Source organism: Oryx dammah, unplaced genomic scaffold (assembly GCF_014754425.2).
Source record: "Oryx dammah isolate SB20612 unplaced genomic scaffold, SCBI_Odam_1.1 HiC_scaffold_10, whole genome shotgun sequence".
Taxonomy (NCBI): domain Eukaryota; kingdom Metazoa; phylum Chordata; class Mammalia; order Artiodactyla; family Bovidae; genus Oryx; species Oryx dammah.
The window spans coordinates 21,391,884-21,411,086 of NW_024070194.1; the positions used below are offsets into that span (position 1 = coordinate 21,391,884).

Sequence of the window (19,203 nt, forward strand, 5' to 3'; positions counted from 1 at the left end):
ATTCTGCGAAAGTACTGACTCATTTCTATGGCTGAGACTCTTAAGACATCTGCCTCTTGCTCCTCAAATCCCTGCCCTTCCTGGCCAGGGCCAAGTGCCTGCCACCAAAGCAGATCCCTTGGTGACCCAGTGAGCAAGCTGCCTCCGCACGGATCCACGTAACAGCCAGCCTCCTCTCTCCCCCAGATTGCAGAGACCTACGCCTTCCTTCCACGGGAAGCCGTGACCCGGTTCCTGATGAGCTGCACGGAGTGTCAGAAGAGGATGCACTTTAATTCCAACGGCCTGGAGCCCAAAGGTAGGGGAGCAGGTGGACGTGCTGGAGACGTGAGGGAGGCTGTGCAGGGCAGGGGCTCTCCCCCAGAAGGGCCTGCCCTTTGCTGGCAGGAATAGGAAAGTGCACAACCAGCAGCTATCATAATGCCCAGGGGCCAGCGTGGGTCCATGGAGCTGCGCAGAGAGCCTCATTTTAGCTTTGGTTTGTTGTTGTTGTTGTTGTTTAACTTTTTTTAAATGTAAAGTTTCACTTAAAAACCAACAGTACATTCCTACTGCCCTTCAACACTCTCTTCTCCCACCAAGGTTGCAGATGGAAATGGCCACCTCGCCCCATTTCCGCAGTCCTCGCCACCCAGGTCTCCCCCTCCCACCCCTGGCAGTGTCCACGTGCATCTGGTCTCACTGACCTGACTGTGCCCTCCCTAGGGACAGGAGCACAGCCCTCACCGCATGCAGCTTTCTACCCTACAGCCACCTTCCTGCCATTAGTAGTAGGCCTCCCTAAGTGTTTGTCCCCTGCCCTCTACCCCCAGTGCACACCCAGGAGATCTGTGGGGATTGGTTAGAATTGAAAATGCCCAGAGGGACTTTCATGGTGGTCCTGTGGTAAGACACCACACTAGCACTGCACGGGGCACAAGTTCGATCCCCAGTCAGGGAACTAAGATCCCGCATGCTACACAGTGAAGCCAAAAAATAGGGAAAAAAGAGAAAATGCCCAGAGCATGTGTGATCAGTCCAAGCTGGTCCCTTAGACAGACATCCATGCTCTCCAGCTCTTCCCTGCAAGGACCCCCACCTCAGTCCCCCCAAAGTTTCAACCTGAACGTCCCAGAGGCCTCCTTCCAATAAGTCTGAGCCATCTGTTTGAAGGTGGCTTTGGCACAGCAAGAAGGGCCATTACGTTTGGCTGGTGTGACCGTAACTCAAGCCTGAGGAATGGTGCCCAGATGGGCGATTTATAAGGGCTGCTAGGCATCAGGCCTGCAAAGGGTGCTAAGGTCGGTGGGCGTTGGGGTGTTTGCCTGAGGATGGGAACAGAAGGGTGAGCCACTTCCTCAGGCGGTGCCCCAGTGGTGTCCATCAAATGTGGTGAAAACCAACAGCACCGCCCAGCGACAGCAGGGCATTGGAACGTAGACACCAGGGGGGGCTTCCTCCTGGCTGGTAGTTCAGCCGCTCAGTCATGTCTGAGTCTTTGCAACCCCATGGACTGAAGCACGCCAGGCTTCCCTGTCCTTCACTGTCTCCTAGAATTTGCTCAAACTCATGTCCATTGAGTCAATGATGCCATCCAACCATCTCATCCTCTGTCGTCCCCCTTCTCCTCTTGCCTTCGATCTTTCCCAGCATCAGAGTCTTTTTCCTGGCTGGTAGTTGGTCCCTGATGCGACTTTGGACAGCAGCCACTTCACAAACCCAGAGGCTTTCCTGTCCTTGGGGGCCATTAGGCCACGGCCACTTCACTGAGTTCATCAGATAGCCGCTGATGTACGAGGGACACGAGTTAATGTAGTTCATCCCTCATAAGTGCTGGGTTCCTGGTTTAAGAGCCAGGCGCGCCAGGGCAGCACTGAGTGCATTCAAATCTGAGCTCTGCTGCTCAGTAACCATGTGTCCTGAACAAGTGACTTCACCTCTCTGAGCCTAAGTTTCCTCATGTGTGAAATGGAGTTCATAATGGCACCTACCTGGTAGCGGGAGAGAGGGGCAGGGTCCTGATGAAATTTGAGAGTTAAACCCTGTACCTAGGGCAGGGCTGCCGCACAGGACGAGGGAACCGAGGCTGTGGCAGTAATTGTGATAATGCCTGAGGCCTGAGGGAGGCCCCCTGCCCCACATGGCCTGGCCCTGGTTCAGCAGCTGCAACCCCTGTGCTAAGACAGCCAGCCCCCTTAGCACCTGCCGCTGGGCTAGGAGACTTTCCCTGCTGTCCTCCCCACCCTGCCCGGGTCCACGTCCCAGGGGCGCAGGCCCTGGTAGTAGCTGCATCGTCTCTGCCCACCCATCCGCCTGTCCCCTCCTGTGCTGCCCTTATCGTTTCCACAGCAACTGGTGAAGTCAGACACAGAACCTGGGGGAACAGAGGCAGGCCAGGAGGTGCTGTGTCTGTGGACTGCTCTGGGGTGTCTGCAGGCTCCGTCTGTTCTGCTGCCTTCTCCCCACTGGTGTGGAGGACGGCCCTTGTGTCCAGCTTCGTGGGTTCTGTGCTGGAGCCTCTGTGTCCAGGGGCTCCAGCAGGAAGAGGGCAGGCAGAGTAAGTCTACGCCCTGCCCATCCTCGCCTGTCCTCAGGCTGAATGCCACTTCCCTGTCCCCAGGAGTGGAGCTGCCCACAGGCAGGGAGAGGAGGAGACCTCGAGGGAGCCGGAGGCGGCCTGGCCTCAGTGTCTCAGAAGGTGGGCTTGGGGTCGGGCAGGCCTGGGTGTGCTGCCCTGCTCCCTGCTGTGTGTCCCTCGGCAGGTTAGAGAACCTCTCTGGACATCAGCTGCTCATAACAGCTGCTGATCCTGGGAGGTGTCTGACCTGGTTCACAGCTGAGGAGAGGAGGCACAGAGGTGGTGCGGTGATGTCACTTGTCCAGGGTCCCCCAGAAAGCAGGAGAACTTACCTTCCCATCAGCAAATGGGAGCAACACTTCTCTCTTGGGGTTTTCAGGAGGATGAAGTTGGATTAAATGAGCCTGTTCTGTAGGGCACTTGGTGCGACGGGTGCCTGGGAAACATCAGCTTGTCCCCAACTCCACCCAGTATTGTTGTCCCAGCCAAATGCAAGGCTGCCAGCTTCCAGGTGTCCCACGAAGAGACACACAGTCACCCTCCCAAGCAGGCACCTATAGCCTGGCCACTGGGCCAAAGGGTTTCTGGAGGCCACTAGTGGAGAGGCTTAGAGGCTGAAAGGCTCTTCTATCTGCTCAATGGTCAGAGGCATTCGTGCCCCGACCCCTGTCGTCAGCTGGCAGGTCCTCCGGTCTCCTGCCCCAGCTGAGAGCGTGGAAATGCTGTCTCCGCCCACCAGGCTGGCCTCTCTGGATGTGGTCAGCTGCACCGACTGCTCTTTCACAGGCACCCCTGCTCTGCTCTGCTCTGCCAGCCTTCCCTCCTCCTTCAGAGCCTGTGCCTGGCCCCAGAGGCAGGCCCCAGGTTCCTGTCCCAGGAAAGTGGGGCGGGAGGGGGCCACAGAGCAGGATGGAAAGTTCTCGAGGGGCAGCTGGGAGGGCGCCTTGCTTCCTGGCCTCATGTTAGAAAGAAAGAAAGGAAGCAGATCAGCCTCCCCTGCTGCTCTGCTGGTTTGTCCCGGGCGGGGGAGAGAAAGGGGCGGAGGTGGTGGTGGGAGGGTGTGCTGGACAGTCCCATGCCCTCCCCCAGCGCCAGGAGCACAAACAAAGGAGGCTGCGAGGATCAGGAAGTCCGAGGATGGGAAATTCCAGGGCCTCCCAGCTCCACCGGCCCCTGAGCGAGTCTGGGCGGAGAGGAGGCAAAGATGAGAGCCGGGTGTGCCCTGGTTCCAGCCCTGGGCCGCTGTGGAGAGGGACTTCGAGAGGGCACAGCTCACTTTTCTTTGACGTGACAAAATGCTGTTTGCGTGGCTGCAGACAAGGAGTTAGCAGCGGGCAGCGCTGGTTACCCCCCAAAGGGTCCCTCAGCCAGAGCCGTCCACTCAGGTGGTGGCACCCCTGCAGTGGTTTTTAACCCCCTCCCTGCCTGGCCATTCCAGAGCCCCCCACTTCCTGTCCTGCCCCACATGACCCCATTCCGGTTTGTCCCTCTGCCCCTGCAGCCTCTCCTGCGCTGGCCTGCCCTCTCTCGCTTCTCACACTCACCCCCTGTGTAATCTGGGGAGGTTGCCTCATCTGTAAACTGGGGAGTCCTTGGGAGCCTCACGCAAGAGGGTCTGCATGAAGCCCTGGCAGGGCTCAGTAGCTGTCGTCCAAGTGACTGAACAGAAGTCCTGTTGAAATACCCCCTCCACAAAGCTGCCTGGACCTACGCCAGCGGCCCTGGAGCTCTTCCTCCTTGGAGCGCTAATGGACTGGCCATCAGTCCCACCCTGCTGGGCCCAGGGGCCGGCCCTGTGCCCTTCCCCCCACCATCCCCACCATGAATGCACACCCTTCGGTGCTCCTTGAACACTTGCTGATCGCTTCCCTGGAAGAGAGGGTTTTTTTTTTTCATCACCTTCTAAGCCAACCCCAGGCCTGGGATCTCTAGTTCCAAATCTGAACCCCGTGGCCGGTTGGCCGGTCCCACGTTTCCTCTGCACCAGGCCCTCATTGCGCACACATCCTTCACCTACCCAGCCCTGACCCTGAGAGCTCTCGCCCTGGCACCCAGAAACTACAGTGTCTCTGGATTGAGGAATTCTTCCGTTCCCGTGGGTGGAAACTCGAGAGAGCTTGCCATGCTGCGCTCCACTGGAGGATCCGGGCCACCTCCTCAGCTGGAGTTGGCGTTGATTGGCCCGGTCACTGAGGCCCGGCTGCGGTCAGCGCTCGGCTTGGCCTGGGGAGAGCCTCTGTGTCACGGGCTCTTTTCAACAGCCTGTAAAGCTAGGTCTAGAGCTGGGGCTGGTTTCAGGTTTCTTGGCAAAAAGGTGTCGAAACATTTCTTCGGGTGATTCCTCTGCCTCTCTCACCAGCCACCTAAGGGGTTATTTCGGCTCCATGACCCTTACTAGCTCTGAACTCACTGGTGGTCTCAGGTTCCTTGCAGTGGCTCAGGCGTGGCCCCTGTGTTTATTGACCGTGGCCCGTCTGGCAGAACCCGAGGAAGCTGCTTCTTACTCATTCGTGGGTTCACCTTCTCTCATCCCCTACCTCCCTGCGTGAGCACGTGACTCCAGGGAGCCCCCACTGGCCCTGTTCCTTAGCTCCTTCCTATGAGTCTATGTGTGTGGTGCTTATCACTCCCAGAACCATGCAGCTCCCTTGCTGCCAAAAACCTGCCTGCCTGTCTCTTGGCTGCGGTGGCCCGAGACCTGACCTCCCACAGCCAGCTCCCTGGCGCGTTCCCTCCCCTGGAATGTCTCCCGCCTGCCAAGGTCCTGCCTCCCCGACAGAGCCCTCACTTCTGGAACTGCGGACGCAAGCATTTCATGGCACACAGATCTCTGATGGATTCGTCTGTGTGCCCAGGGTGTCCTGCTCCACTCCACCCCCACCCCCCACCTGCCCCCCAACCAACGAGGGCATCCAACCTCCTCTTCCTGAGCTCTCCTGGCTCACCCCTGGGCACCAGAAACAGTTTCTGAACTGTGGACGTGCTGCAGAGGGAACAGGCTAAGGAAGACCCCTTCTCCCACTTCCCAAGAGCACCTTCCCAGCCTTTGTGGGTTTTTCCCTGCCCTACACTAAGCTTAACCTTGGGTTTAAATTTTTTCTTTCTATTTATTTATTTTTATATTTTTAATATTACTCTTTTGTTGTTGACCGTGCTGCCAGGTGCAAAGAATCTTAATTCCCAGACCAGGAATGGAACCCTCACCCGCTGCAGTAGAAGTGCGGAGTCTTAACCACTGGACTGCCAGGGAAGGCCCTGTTTGTTTTTTTTTCTTAAGTTACCTCTTTGTAAGGATTCATGGCATTTCAGGCAGGATACGGGTAACCATTGGTAAAGGAGCACAGTGTCCGGCCTCCTAGGACAACGAAACACAGAGGACGTCGCTATGTCACCTGATGAAGTCTTCATCTGAGGCTCTGACCTGGGACCCTTAGGGTGGGAGGCCCTTCTCATGTACCATGTTGTCCAGCAACTTCTCAGCAGACAGCCTTGTCTCTGAGGAAACAAAATGCAAACGGCCGCATTCTCTATCTGAAGACGCTCACTCCAAAACAGGAACCAGGGCTCTTTCGAATGACATCGTCTCAGTGTGGCTGCGGGGTCTGCCTCACACAGCGCGTCCGTCTGGCCTTGTGGAGTTGCGGAGGTTGGGAGGTGAGGGGATGGGCAGATCCCAGTGTGCCCAGCCGCCGCCCCAGTTGAAGAGGTCAGGTCTGGGTAGATGGTGGGGCGGCAAGAAGAAGAGAACCCACAATCACAAAAACGAATTCTAGTTTCCCCACAGCACTGGGCGTCTGTGCTGGTGGGGCCAGTGTGTGCTGTGTCAGAAAAGCCCTCTGCCACAGAACCAGGAGGGGCTCCCTTAATAGAAGGAAAGGTTTGGCCCATTTTTCAAGCCAGTTCCTGAGACTCCCTGTTAGTGAGTCCTGGAAGAATGAACATTTCTGCATATGACAACATGGCTTTCAAAAACTCAACAAGGAATTCCTTTGGTGGTCCGGCGGTTAGGACTCAGCGCTTCCACTGCAGGGGATTGGGTTCGATCCCTGGTCTGGGAACTAAACTCCTTCCACAAGCCGCACAACGCGGCCACATTTTTTTTTTTTTTTTCTGAAAAAAAAGGCGGGGGGGACGAAGCTCTGCGTTTTTATGAAACTTAATAGAAAATGTTATTCAAGCAGTACAGTCACCAGAGGGGCACCACCTCAAGATGCGTGGACCCTGTTCTCTGCGGGGCTGTTCTATCCTCACCAAGTAGAAACTGCCCTGGTGCCCCCTGGCTAGTTTTGCTCTCTTGTTTGCAGGAGCCATTTTTCTTTATCGTGATAAAACATAATGCAAAACTCGCCATTTTAATACATTTTAAGTGCACAAGTCAATGGCATTATAGTCATACTCACTGCCCAGCAGTCATCACTACCATCTATTTTCCAAAACTCTTCATCCTGCCAAACAGAACCTGCAGCCCCGTGAAGCAGTAACTTCCCATCCCCAGATGCCCTGGCAGCCCCTCTACTTTCTGTCTGTGTGAACATGCCTGTTCCCACTGTCGCATCCACATGGAATCACCCAATGTTTGTCCCGTGGCGCCTGGCTTCTTTCACTCAGCAGTGTTTTCAAGGTTGTGGGGGCCTGCTGTGGGCTCTGGCTCTGAGTGGCAGCTTCAGCAGATCCCTGCCTTCCTCCAACCCACCGGTCACCAGCTTCCCTCCAGCCTGTCCTCCTGGGCGTGGTGCCAGTGGTGGCAGGCAGGCTTCAGCTCATCGGAAAGTTGCCCCTACTTCTCACGCCACTCCAACCCCAGCCCACAGATAGAACTAGGCGCCAAGGAGGTCTTGGGTCAAAGGCCCGGCACGCTTGGAGGCTGGGGGAGGAGGCAGCCAGAAAACAGGTAACCACGATGACTCCCCAGACAGAGGGTGAAGCCAGGTCAAGTGACTAAATGACGAAATGAGGCCCTGCTTTGTGTGACAGGTCCCAGCAGGTGGCTTCAGGGTTTCCAGCTTGGTCACAGCAGGAGACATCTGAAGGGGAGGCTGGACTGGAAAGAGTGGCAATGGGCTTCCCTTGAATCATGCTCCCCGTCTTGCTGACCTACTCCTGCGCCATTGCAGCCGCTCCTAAATGGCACCCATAGTGGCACCTAAGATGCACGGCACACTGGCAGGCTGGGTCCACTGCAGGAGCCTTTGCAGAAATGACCAGACATTCTCGAGAGTCACTGAGTAGGGACTTGCCAGCGGTTAAGATTCCGCGATTCCAGTGCAGGAGACGTGGGTTCGATCCTTGTTCTATAACTAACTTGTTCTAACTAAGATCCCACATGCCTCTGGGGGAGGTCAAGGAAAAACAAAAAAAAGTTGTTAAATATTCCTACCATTTGACCCATGCTATGCTATGCTATGCTAAGTCACTTCAGTCGTGTCCAACTCTGTGCGACCCCATAGATGGCAGCCCACCAGGCTCCCCCATCCCTGGGATTCTCCAGGCAAGAACACTGGAGTGGGTTGCCATTTCCTTCTCCAATGCATGAAAGTGAAAAGTGAAAGTGAAGTCGCTCAGTCGTATCCGACTCTTAGCGACCCCTTGGACTGCAGCCTACCAGGCTCCTCCGTCCATAGGATTTTCCAGGCAAGAGTACTGGAGTGGGGTGCTATTGCCTTCTCCGTTTGACCCATGAATTCCATGTTTTGGAATCTGGTCTAAAAAGGAAACGATCCCAAATACAGACCAGTATTCACGTACAGAGATGTTCCCAGCAGTGTTTATAAGTAGCCCCTGATAGCAAATAGCCTAAGTAGCCAACCGTAAGGGAGTAACTTACAGAACATATGATAAAACAATACAGGGATATAAAAGTTATATTTGCAAAGCAAAACAAGATTTTTGATGGTAGGGGAAATGCCTATGACAAAATGTTAAGCGAAAAAAAAAAAGGTTTCAAAGCAGACTGTTATTCTCGGTACGCATTATGATATCAAATATGTAAAAAAGAAATCACAGAGGAAAAAATAAACAGAAGCATATGCCAAGCTGCTTGGTGCAATTATGGACTTTTTTTTTTCTTTACATCTTTCCACACTTTGCAAATGCTCTACAAAAGGAAATGCGTTACTTTGATCTTCAGGACAAGAAAGTAATAAAAGTGAGGAACAATGCTCCTCTCCATGTGATTAAAGAGGAACTAGAATTTGGGTGGCAGAGAAGGCAATGGCAACCCACCCTAGTACTTTTTCCTGGAGAATCCCAGGGACCGGGGAGCCAGTGGGCTACCGTCTATGGGGTCGCACAGAGTCGGACACGACTGAAGTGACTTAGCAGCAGCAGCAGCAGCAGCAGCAGAAGAAGAATTTGGGTGGACTGGAGGCCTGGCCCAGACCCGTGAGCCAGGTGGTCCCTGGCGGCTTTAGGGAGGATGCTGTGGGGGCTGAGGGTCAGCGTGGGGCAGTGTGGCATGTGAGTGAGCTTAGACCAGTGTAGGAAACTTACATATTTGACTTCAAGGGCCTAGCAAGCATCATCGTTGAGTGCAAGTATGCAGGGCAACAGGAACGGGTGGACACTGCGGCAGAACAGAGCCCTCGAGCCCTGTCTAAAAGGAGAGGCTCAGCTGTAGTGGGTGTTTGCCATGTGAATGAGGGCCCTGTGTGGCCAGACCTTCCATTTTTCAATGAAGCCAGAAATCCCCGATTTTCAACTGTGACCTCTCTTACTAAACACGGTCACTTAGTTGAGAAACACTCTCAGCACAGTGCAGTCCACATCCACGGGCCAGATACGGCGGGCGCTCCATGAGTCAGAGACCACCTGCCCACCTGGCCTCCTGCCCGGGCCCTGTGGTGGGTTCCCCCCGTGGGTGCCAAGCTGCTGGCGGCCCACTGCATAGGCTGAAAGGGGCTTCCTTTTCTTCTCTCCACCAGAAAACGAGCCTCCATCTCCTCTGGTCTCCGGGATCATCGATTACAACATGCCCCTCACCTCCACGTACCTGAAACAGATGAAGTTGCGCGTGATGAATTCGCAGGAGCAGGTAAGGCGTCCGTCCCCCTCACCCCACTGGAGGCGTCCTAACTTGCTTGGATGTGGCTGAGCCTTTCCGAGATGTGGGGCCACAGCCTGTGTAAACACCCTGGAAACCAAAGAGGCCCTTATCTGGTTATCTGGGCCGGGCAGTCCGGGCTGAGAGAAGGGAAGGAACGCGTTCCTAGTGACAAGGTCTGCTGGGCAGACCGCCCTGCCAGGCCTTTGGGGAAGCCTTCCTGAAGGGCAGGGGCAAGGAGGTGGAAGTGGGGGCGGGGAGAGCTGCTGGCCTTGGCTCTCGGCTTGTCCTTGCCCTGCTCTGCCCTTTGCTGTGCCACTCGTCTCCTTGCCCTGGGGAGGCGAGAGGGAGGCCACGCCTGCCTGTAGCCTCTGTCACTCTTGGGGACCCGGCGGGCCTGGAGGGTGAGCTGGGGAGCGTGGCCCAGGGTGAGATAAGGCCCCCCACCGCCCCGTCCCCAGCTGTCCAGGACTCCCCAGCTGTGGATTGCCCAGGGCTGTCAGGCACCACAGAAACAGGCTGTGAAAAGAAAACCTCTCCTGCCCACCTCCCTCCACAGCCCACCTTCTAGCCCTTTGCAAGACGAGTAGCCTGACTGTCTTTCAGAGAAGGACTGGGTGAGTGCCACCCCCCTCCCCGAGCACTGCTCCAACCCAGAGTCAAGAGTGTCTCACCTCCTGCTTCAAGCTTTCTCATCAGCTGTGACATTTGGACCTGCCGTATCTTTGAGGCCTGACTAGGGGAATGGGTTGTTTTCTCCTCCGTTGGAAGTCTGAGTTCCAGCCCCGGGTGCATGCTCTCTGGGATGTGGCTGGTCTCCTTGACAACCTGGGTGTGTGTGCGCCGAGGAGGGGGACAGCTCCGCTGTCAGCTCTGAGGGGATGTAGCTGGAGGTGCTCAAGTAGTATCTGGGGCTGGGGTCTGAGGATCTGAGCCGTTTTGCTTGAGTTCTGCATTGCCCTGAGGAGGAGGTGTGGTGGCCCTCCCATCCCCACAGCCTCCAAAGGGCGGATGAAGTAAGCTGGGCTCTGGGTGGTGGAGTTGCTTGCATCTCCCCTCTTCATCTGAGATGTTCTCTTTTCTATGACTGTCGCATCCCTAAGCAACTTCAAAACCAGTGGGGATAATGGTGTCAGGTTTTCCACTCAAAACCGCAAAGTTGTTTTGTGCAGAAAATGCCAGTTATAAGGGTGTTGCTCTAACAGAAGCAACAGTTATAAAATGTAAGCACCACTACATGGGGTGAAGCACAGAGGCACTCAAACAGCCAAACAGCAGGAGTTCAGCCCCACGGCTTTTCTTTTCCCCACAAAATGGCGCTTGAGCCCAGTTCACCGCCAGAACCGGTAGTGGCCAGTGCACCACACTGGGGTCCCTCATGAACGGATCTTGGTATGTTTCATTCGGTTATACAAATTCCTGCTGTCTCTGGGGCACTAAGGGGTTTCCCAGGTGGTGCTAGTGGTACTGAATCTGCTTGAGAGGTAAGAGGCGCGGGTTCCATCCCTGGGTCGGGAAGATCCCTGGGAGGAGGGCATGGCAGCCCACTCCAGTATTCTTGCCTGGAGAATCCCATGGACAGAGGAGCCTGGCAGGTTACATACAGTCCACAGGGACGCAAAGAGTTGGACATGACTGAAGTGACTTAGCATGCACGAACCCAAGGGGCATTAAGACTGGGGTGTGTGTGTGTGTGTGTGTGTTAGTTGCTCAGTCGTGTCCAACTCTTTGTGACCCCATGGACCGTAGCCTGCCAGGTTCCTCCAAAAATACTGGAGTGGGTTGACATTTCCTTCTCCAGAGGATCTTCCCAACCCAGGGATCAAACCTGGGTCTACTGTGTTGTAGGCAGATTCATTACTGTCTGAGCCACCACGGAAGCTGGTTAGGTCCATTAATGAGGATTCAGTCATTTAACAAATATTTATGGAGCCCTACTCCAAGAGCCAGGCTCTAGGGATGACCAAAGACAGCACCATTCCCAGCTCTTCTTATGATCTGAGGGGAGATAGACACTAATGAAAAAGTCACACATAAGTGCTAAGCTCATAGCAGGCAGCAGAGTTGGGCAAGAGATTAACCAGCCATCACGGGTACAGCTGTGACAAGTGCCAGGCAGGAGACACGTGGTGCCATGGGTAGTTAGATGGGAATGATGGGGGGACCAACACAGGGGTCAGGAAGGTTTGCCTTAGAAGAGGATGCTTGAGCTGAGTTAGATCTTCAGGGAAGAGAGCGCCATTCTGAGGAAACAGCTTGTGCAAAGGCCCTGTGGCTTGAGAGGCTGGTATGGCTGGTGCAGAGAGTGTGAGCAGTTCTGAAGCTAAAGAAAAGTGGGAGAAGCACAGCATTGGGCATGGCAGCACTTTTAGCCCTTTTTGTCTATTTATTTATGGCTGCTCTGGGTCTTCACTGCTGCACATGGGCTTTCTCTAGTTGTGACGTGTGGGCTTCCTATTGTGGTGGCTTCTCTTGTTGCAGAGCACGGGCTCAGTAGTTGGGGCACATGGGCTTGTGGAATCTTCCCCGACCAGGGATGGAACCTATGTCCCTTGCATTGGCAGGCAGATCTTTTTTTTTTTAATTATTATTTTTTAACACTAAGAACATTTTTGTATTGGGGTATAGCTGACAGTTTCAGGTGAACAGCAGAGGGGCTCAGCCATACATATGTATCCATTTGCCCCCAAGCCCCACTCCCAATCCAGGCTGGCACATAACACTGAGCAGGATTCCCTGTGCTCTACTGTAGGTCTTTGTTGTTATCCATTTTAAATATAGCAAGCAGTATGTACAGGACATTCCCAAAGTTCCCAGCCATCCCTTCCCACCCCCACCCCCAGCAGCCATGAGTTCATTTCCTAAGTCTGTGAGTCTCTTTCTGTTTTGTAAGTAAGTTTATTCATATCATTTCTTTTTAGATTCCACGTATAAGGGACATCACGTGATATTTCTCCTTCACCATCTGGCTTACTTCACTCATTCTGACATTCTCTAGGTGCATTCATGTTGCTGTCGCTTTCTTTTTAATGGCCGAGTAATATTCCACTGTGCACAGGCGCCACATCTTTATCCGTTCCTCTGTTGATGGACATTCCGGTTGCTTCCATGTCTTGGCTGTTGTAAGCAGCGCTGCAGTGAACACTGGGGTGCGTGGACCTTTGCAGGCCATGCTTTTCTCTGAATATATGACAGGTGGATTCTTCACCCCTGGACCACCAAGGAAGTCCAGCATGTAAGCCCTTGATGGTCGTCTGTGAATGAACGGAAGTTCATGGATAAGTCGCCCTGGTGAGGTTCAGGCTACTGTGATAGAGAGGGAGTGTGGGAGGTGTTTGTCCCCAGGGGGTTGGGGCTGAAGCTGAGATTGAGGTGGCCTGAGTTGACAGTGGAGTTGACTGTGTCTTCACCTCCATCCCTGGTTTCCCAAATTGGGGCCCTCTGAATGTCCCCAACCTTCTCCAGTGCATGGTAGGAGGCTAAAATGCAGACCCTCCTTGCACACCTCTGGCAGGAGAGGCAGTGTGTGCGAGGAGGCCCTTCCACCTGGGGCCCTCCAGCTGTCAGCCTCCTGCCCTGCACATACCGCAGTGAGCACTCAAGGCCTCAGCCTTTCAACCAACCAGCACCATGATCCCGGTTCAATAGCCAGGCACATGGTAAAACAAGAAGTCACACTGCTTACCAGGTTATTTATCTGCAGCAGCAAGGAAGAGCCAAGGACCCAGGTGTCTTTGATTTTTCAGCTTGAGTTGAAAACTAAAAATACACTTACTTGAATTGGTAGCTTCTTTCCTGTAGCGAAAATGTAGCTTCCCTAGTGGCTTAGATGACTCAGACCGTAAGGAATCTGCCTGCAATGCAGGAGACCCAGGTTTGATCCCTGAGTCGGGAAGATCCCCTGGAGAAGGGAATGGCAACCCACTCCAGTATTCTTGCATGGAGAACCCCATGGACAGAGGAGCCTAGCAGGCTACAGCCCGGGGTTTGCAGAGTCAGACATGACTAGGCAGCTAACACTTCCCGTAGTGATGTCAGAGCAGGGCTCCCCTTTGCGTGGGCGGATGGCTCCCTGTTCCAGTGCAGCATGGGTCTGGCTCTGCTGCTGTCAAACACCATGTCCCAAGACAAGGCTTTGGGAGTAGTTTCATTTGCTGCAGCATCCCTCTGACCCCGAACGGCCTGCCAACAAAAGACACCTGTAGTGTCTGCACATCATTCATGAAGGCTGGAATGGAAGATAAACCCAACTGTAAATAACAGCAGCTGGGATGAATGATATTTTATGAATGCTGAACAAAGCTCTGCATCTAAAATCTCTGAGTGAGAAGAACCTAAGAATTCATTTTTTCCCAGCATTAGGAATCCAGGAGACACTACAACAGTAAGGCAAGTAGGGCATTTTCCCCTCCCTCGGCTTTGAGCAGACAATGAACGGGTGGTGGGGTTTGTTTGTGAACTGGACAGAATCGTGTTACCTTTGTCCAGTTGTGCTGGATTAATGTGCTGAGAAATGGGTCTTTCTCTGCGGAGGATATTAGGTAATGTGAAAACCTAATAATGTCCATGCATACGTGCTGAAGTCACTTCAGTCGTGTCCAGCTCTTTGCCACCCCATGGACTGTAGCCCGCTAGGCTCCTCTGTCCATAGGATTCTCCAAGCAAGAATAATAGAGCGGGTTGCCATTCCCTCCTCCAGGGGATCTTCCCTCCAGGAGATCGAACCCCTGTCTCTTACATCTCCTGCACTGGCAGGGGGGTTCTTTACCACTAGTGTCACCTGGGAATTCCAATAATAATGTTCACAGGAACAAAACAGAATATTGACATCTGATCCAATGCAGTGAATATTATGGTGTCTCAACATGCAAGACATTTAGGTCCACCCTCCCGGGACCTCCATCCTAAGACACAAAATCCCCCACAAGCTGTCATTTTGGTGGCCACATAGAGCTGAAAATAGGTGAGGGGCACCCGATAAAGTCAGGTTTTTTTTTTTTTCCCCTTATTTGGGAAAGCATCATGAAGATATACAACTGAAATCACATTTAGTTTTACCAATGACGAATGTGTTTTCTTGTAGGGGGCTGGGTGTGAAGATCTCATGAGATGTGGACTGTCATGAAGAATGTTCCAAAGCATTCTTCTGATAAGATGGGGTCCCAGGGAGGGGTGCAGGTCACATTCATGAGGCCAGAGGTGGCCAGCAAGTGCACCCCCAGCCGCTGATCTTCCAAATTCCCTTTCAGCGCTGTGTGCAAGATGTACCAAGGGGAGTGTTAGGATCTCTTCATGCAGACTGGTTTTGTTTTCTGTCTCATTTTATTCTATTTTTCATGCTGAAAAAAAATTACACAAATACATCTGGCCTCCGTCACCAAAAAACAAAAGCATGGTGATAAAACTCATCATCCTCCCACCACCTGGATCACTGAATATTTTGGTGCAACCTTCCAGACTACTGAATAGAAAACGGAATTATCCTGTACATACCATTTTACAACCCGCTTTGCTTTCCTGTATTATTCAGTCTCTTTACTCTCCAAGCCTTGATGTTTCCACCTACCAGATAAGCTGATCTTATAATTCTCTTGTCACTCACTCGTTCCTCACCCGTATCCCCCATCCATCTATCCATCCATCCATCATGCACCTGAGCTGGCAGGTGCTAAGGAGACAGTGGTGAACAGTCTCTCTGCCCTGCTGCCTCTCACAGTCCAGTGAAAGAGACAAGGAAAATAAAAATCAACATTCTGGGGTCTGTAGGAAGCACTTAGAGGTGGAACAGAGGAGGGACAGGGAAGCAGGGTGGATGCCGTTTCAGGTACCTGTTCTGTGTCCAACCCTTTGCAAATATCACCCCTCGCCCTCCCAGCTCAACAGGGTCACATTATCATCCTCATCTTGCTGGTTTCGTAGCTGAGAATCAAGAAGTTTCCGTATTTGCTCAAGGTCACACAACTGCTGACATGAACTGCAACTCAGATCTTTTCCATCCAAACCTGTGCCCCTGCTACAGCCACAGGCCCTATTTCTCCATGGACTTCTTGGGTGAGGGTGTTCTCCTTAGAATCCGAGGCGGTGGGTCACCTGGGTCCTGAGCAGCGGGTCGCTGGCAGGGCTAGAGGAGAGAAAAAACGTCCTTGGCAGAGACGCTGGCAGAGCAGGCAGAGAGCTTTGTTTGGCTTGGGAACCGGGAGCCGCCTGAAGTAGATGAAGCTTAAGGAAATGTGGGAAGGAGGGGTTTGGTAGGGGGCCTGGGTGGGGTGGAGGTCTCCTCCTGCCTTGTGAATGCCCAGTTACCTGCTGGGGTACATGTAGAATTTGATATCCATGTTATAGAGGATATGAACCTCATCTTTCCTGAGATCACAGTGTTTGAACCAAGACCCCATCGTAGAAATCAGATCCAGATCCCAAGGAGAAAGACAAATCCTGTGTTCCTTCCCTGACACACACTTTCATTTTATAGAAGCAGAAACTGGGACCCCGGGAGGCTTAGCAACTTCCCCAGGGCAACCCCTGGCCACCCTCCCTCCCCAACTCCTTGCTCCTTTCAGAGTGGGAAGCCTGTCAGCACCTTCCTTCGCCTCCCGCCTCCCTCTCTTCAATTCTTGGAGCTGCACTAATGTCCCGCTAATGGTTTTAATGGTTCTCCCAGCAGTGTGTGAAGCGGTGCAGCGCTCCATTGTTTAAACCCGCATGATGAAGGCTCTTATTTGTCTCCATTAACCTCTGCCTCCCTCTCCTCTGCAGCTCTCCCCTGGCCCAGAGTTTTCCCTGGGTCTTGGAGGTTGGGGGAGGAAGGGCAGACTGCCCTCCTCCACCGCCCAGATGTGGGTCCTGCAGGGTAGTCCCTGCCCAGAGAGCCAGGGTTTCCCCAGAGTACTGGCCCTCCTGCTCCATTCAGGAGGCGGTGTAGAGCAGCACTGCTCTCAGCCAAGATTCCAGCCCACCCACCAAAGAAGCTGGAGTGACAGCTGGGTAACCTGGAGCTAATCATTTCACTTCTCCGGGCTCCTTTTCCCTCCTGTTGTTTAGTTGATCAAGGACTGTAGCCCGCTGGATCCTCTGTCCTTGGGATTTCCCAGGCAAGAATATTGGAGTAGGTTGCCATTTCCTTCTCCAGGGGATCTTCCCAACCCAGGGATTGAACTCGAGTCTCCTGCTTGGTGGATTCTTTACCATCTGAGCAACCAGGGAAGTCCTTTTCTCCTGTTACTTGAGAGTAATAACAGTATAATACCAGTACACCTCATAGATTTAGCCCAAGAGTTAAATGAAAAAGCAGGTGCAGTGCTCAGCACAGCACTGGGGCACCTTAGAAGCACAGAGGAAGCCTCAGTGACCTCTGCTGCTGTTGATGGTAATCTTATTATGCAACCTTGGTTCAATAGACACAGTGAAGGACCTTGTCCAAGATCGTTCTTGGGCCACGAAGATGAATAAGACAGCACAGCTGGTCTCTAGGAGCTCTTCTTAGTAGAGAGGACAAGACAGTGGCCGTGGAACTGTAATCCAGGATAAGAAAACAGAAACAGGAAGGGACCAGGAACATGCCAGGCGGTTCAGGGGACACTCACTTATTTTAAAATGAGATTTGGACCAGCCCAGAAGGTCCAGGTGAGGGACGCTGAGGGATAACAGCTCTAGGAGGACCTGGGCTGGGGAAGGCCACAGCCAATTTGGGAAAAGGGGGAGAAGGAAGGAGAAAGAGGAGGCGAAGGGACTCAGCACATGTGCCTCTTAGAAGGGAGGTCACGAGAGAGCCCTTTCCCCAGTCAGCACCAGGGAGCCAGGCGAGGGCTGGGGGCAGGAAATGAGCACATTCCACGTGTGAAACTTCTCAGGTTCCCATCTTCCTTAGTGGAGAGGGAAACAAGCCCACTCCGAAACGCTCTCGACATTCACTTTCTGAATTGTGGCAAAATGTGAAATTTGCCACTTTAATCATTTTTAAGTGTATAGTTCATTGGCATCAAGTACATTCATGATGTTATGCAATCATTACCCCTATTTCCAAAATTTTTCATCACCCCAAACAGAAACTCTGTAACTGTTAGGCAATAATTCCCCATTCCTCCTACCCCCAGCCCCTGGTAACCACTGTTTCACTTTCTAAATTTGACTGTCCAAGTACCTCTTTTAAGTGGAATCACATTATTTGTCCTTCAGTGTCTGGCTTATTTCATTTAGTGTGTTGTTTCCAAGGCTCATCCATGTGGCAGCATGTGTCAAAACCTCATTCCTTTTTATGGCTGCATGCTATTCCATTGTATAAACAGACCACATTGTTGATTTCTGTTCATCCATTGGTGGCCGTTTGGGTGGTTTCCACTTTGGGGCTAGCCACATTTACTTTTTTAATCTTTTAGACCAGGCTGTGGGACAGGGAGGGATTAAAACAGGGATCTGCTCATTCTCTCTCTGAGTTCTCACCTCTTTATGGCTTGCTTTTCTCATGGACATACTCAGGCTTCTTCCTGCTCAGCAGGCCCCCCCCCCCCAGATGGGCAGACCCAAAGAAGAAGCACAGTGGATGGGTCACAGTGAGATCCTGTCACTTACTTAAACAGTGTTTGACTCGTAGGACTTCCATCTGCGGAGAACCTGCAAATGCTGACTCTGCACCCAGATTTAATAGCTTGATGACAGCCTCCTCTAGTGGCTCAGTGGTAGAGAATGTGCCTGCCAATGCAGGAGACGTGGGTTCAATCCCTGGTCCTCGAAAATCCCACATGCCGAGGAGCAACTAAGCCCGTGTGCCACAACTACTGAGCCTAGCCCATGCACTGAAACTAGAGTAGCCCCAACTCTCTATAGCTAGAGAAAAGCCTGTGCAGCATGAAGACCCAGCACAGCCAAAAATAAATAAATAAAATTATATATAAACTTGATGGCAACAATGATCTCCTTCTTCCCCATCCTCAGGCTGCCCCGAAGCCCAGGCAAGGTGTGAGCTCAAGAGAGAAATAGCAGAATGGAAACTTTGCCATGTCCAAGGATTTAATAGTCCTTTTAGGAAGCAGCCAGAGAAGGCAATGGCACCCCCCTCCAGCACTCTTGCCTGGAAAATCCCATGGATGGAGGAGCCTGGTGGGCTGCAGTCCATGGGGTCGCTAAGAGTCGGATACGACTGAGCGACTTCACTTTCACTTTTCACTTCATGCATTGGAGAAGGAAATGGCAACCCACTCCGGTGTTCTTGCCTGGAGAATCCCAGGGACGGGGGAGCCTGGCGGGCTGCCGTCTATGAGGTTGCACAGAGTCGGACACGACTGAAGTGACTTAGCAGTAGCAGTAGGAAGCAGCGGTTCTAATGTGTTTCTTTTGTTGTTCTTTTTTTAATAGTAAAAACAGCCAGCTAGACTCAGTTTAGGTGATCCCCAATTTGTTGGCAACATGCAAACCTTCATCGTCAGGGGCCAGCTGTACAGAAGCCTTCTTCCGTCCACTGGGCCTGTGTCGTAGTGCTCCTTCACGGCCTGGGGCTCATTTTTTGCCTTGGCATCTGCAGTGAACCCGGCGCGTTGTTATCCTCTGTCTTATTCATGGCTGACTTGGTGTGAGGGGAAACTCGAAGATGGCATAGTGCTCAAGCTTGTCT

The 19,203-nt window shown here is 52.9% G+C and overlaps 1 protein-coding gene and 1 long non-coding RNA gene across 2 annotated transcripts in view; one reads left to right on the top strand and one right to left on the bottom strand.

Annotated features, from left to right (window-relative positions):
* NOL4L (nucleolar protein 4 like) overlaps nucleotides 1–19,203 on the top strand; it is a 131,866-nt gene that overhangs the window by 57,526 nt on the left and 55,137 nt on the right. Inside the window, exons 3-4 of the mRNA XM_040247555.1 lie at nucleotides 187–298; nucleotides 9,478–9,587. Of these exons, the coding sequence (XP_040103489.1) occupies nucleotides 187–298; nucleotides 9,478–9,587 (222 nt within the window). The remainder of the gene's footprint in view (nucleotides 1–186; nucleotides 299–9,477; nucleotides 9,588–19,203) is intronic.
* Nucleotides 6,891–9,721, bottom strand: LOC120868741. The gene is made up of 2 exons (XR_005722304.1): nucleotides 9,546–9,721; nucleotides 6,891–7,886 (listed from the first exon to the last, which is right to left on the bottom strand). It is a non-coding gene; the product is annotated as an uncharacterized LOC120868741 (long non-coding RNA).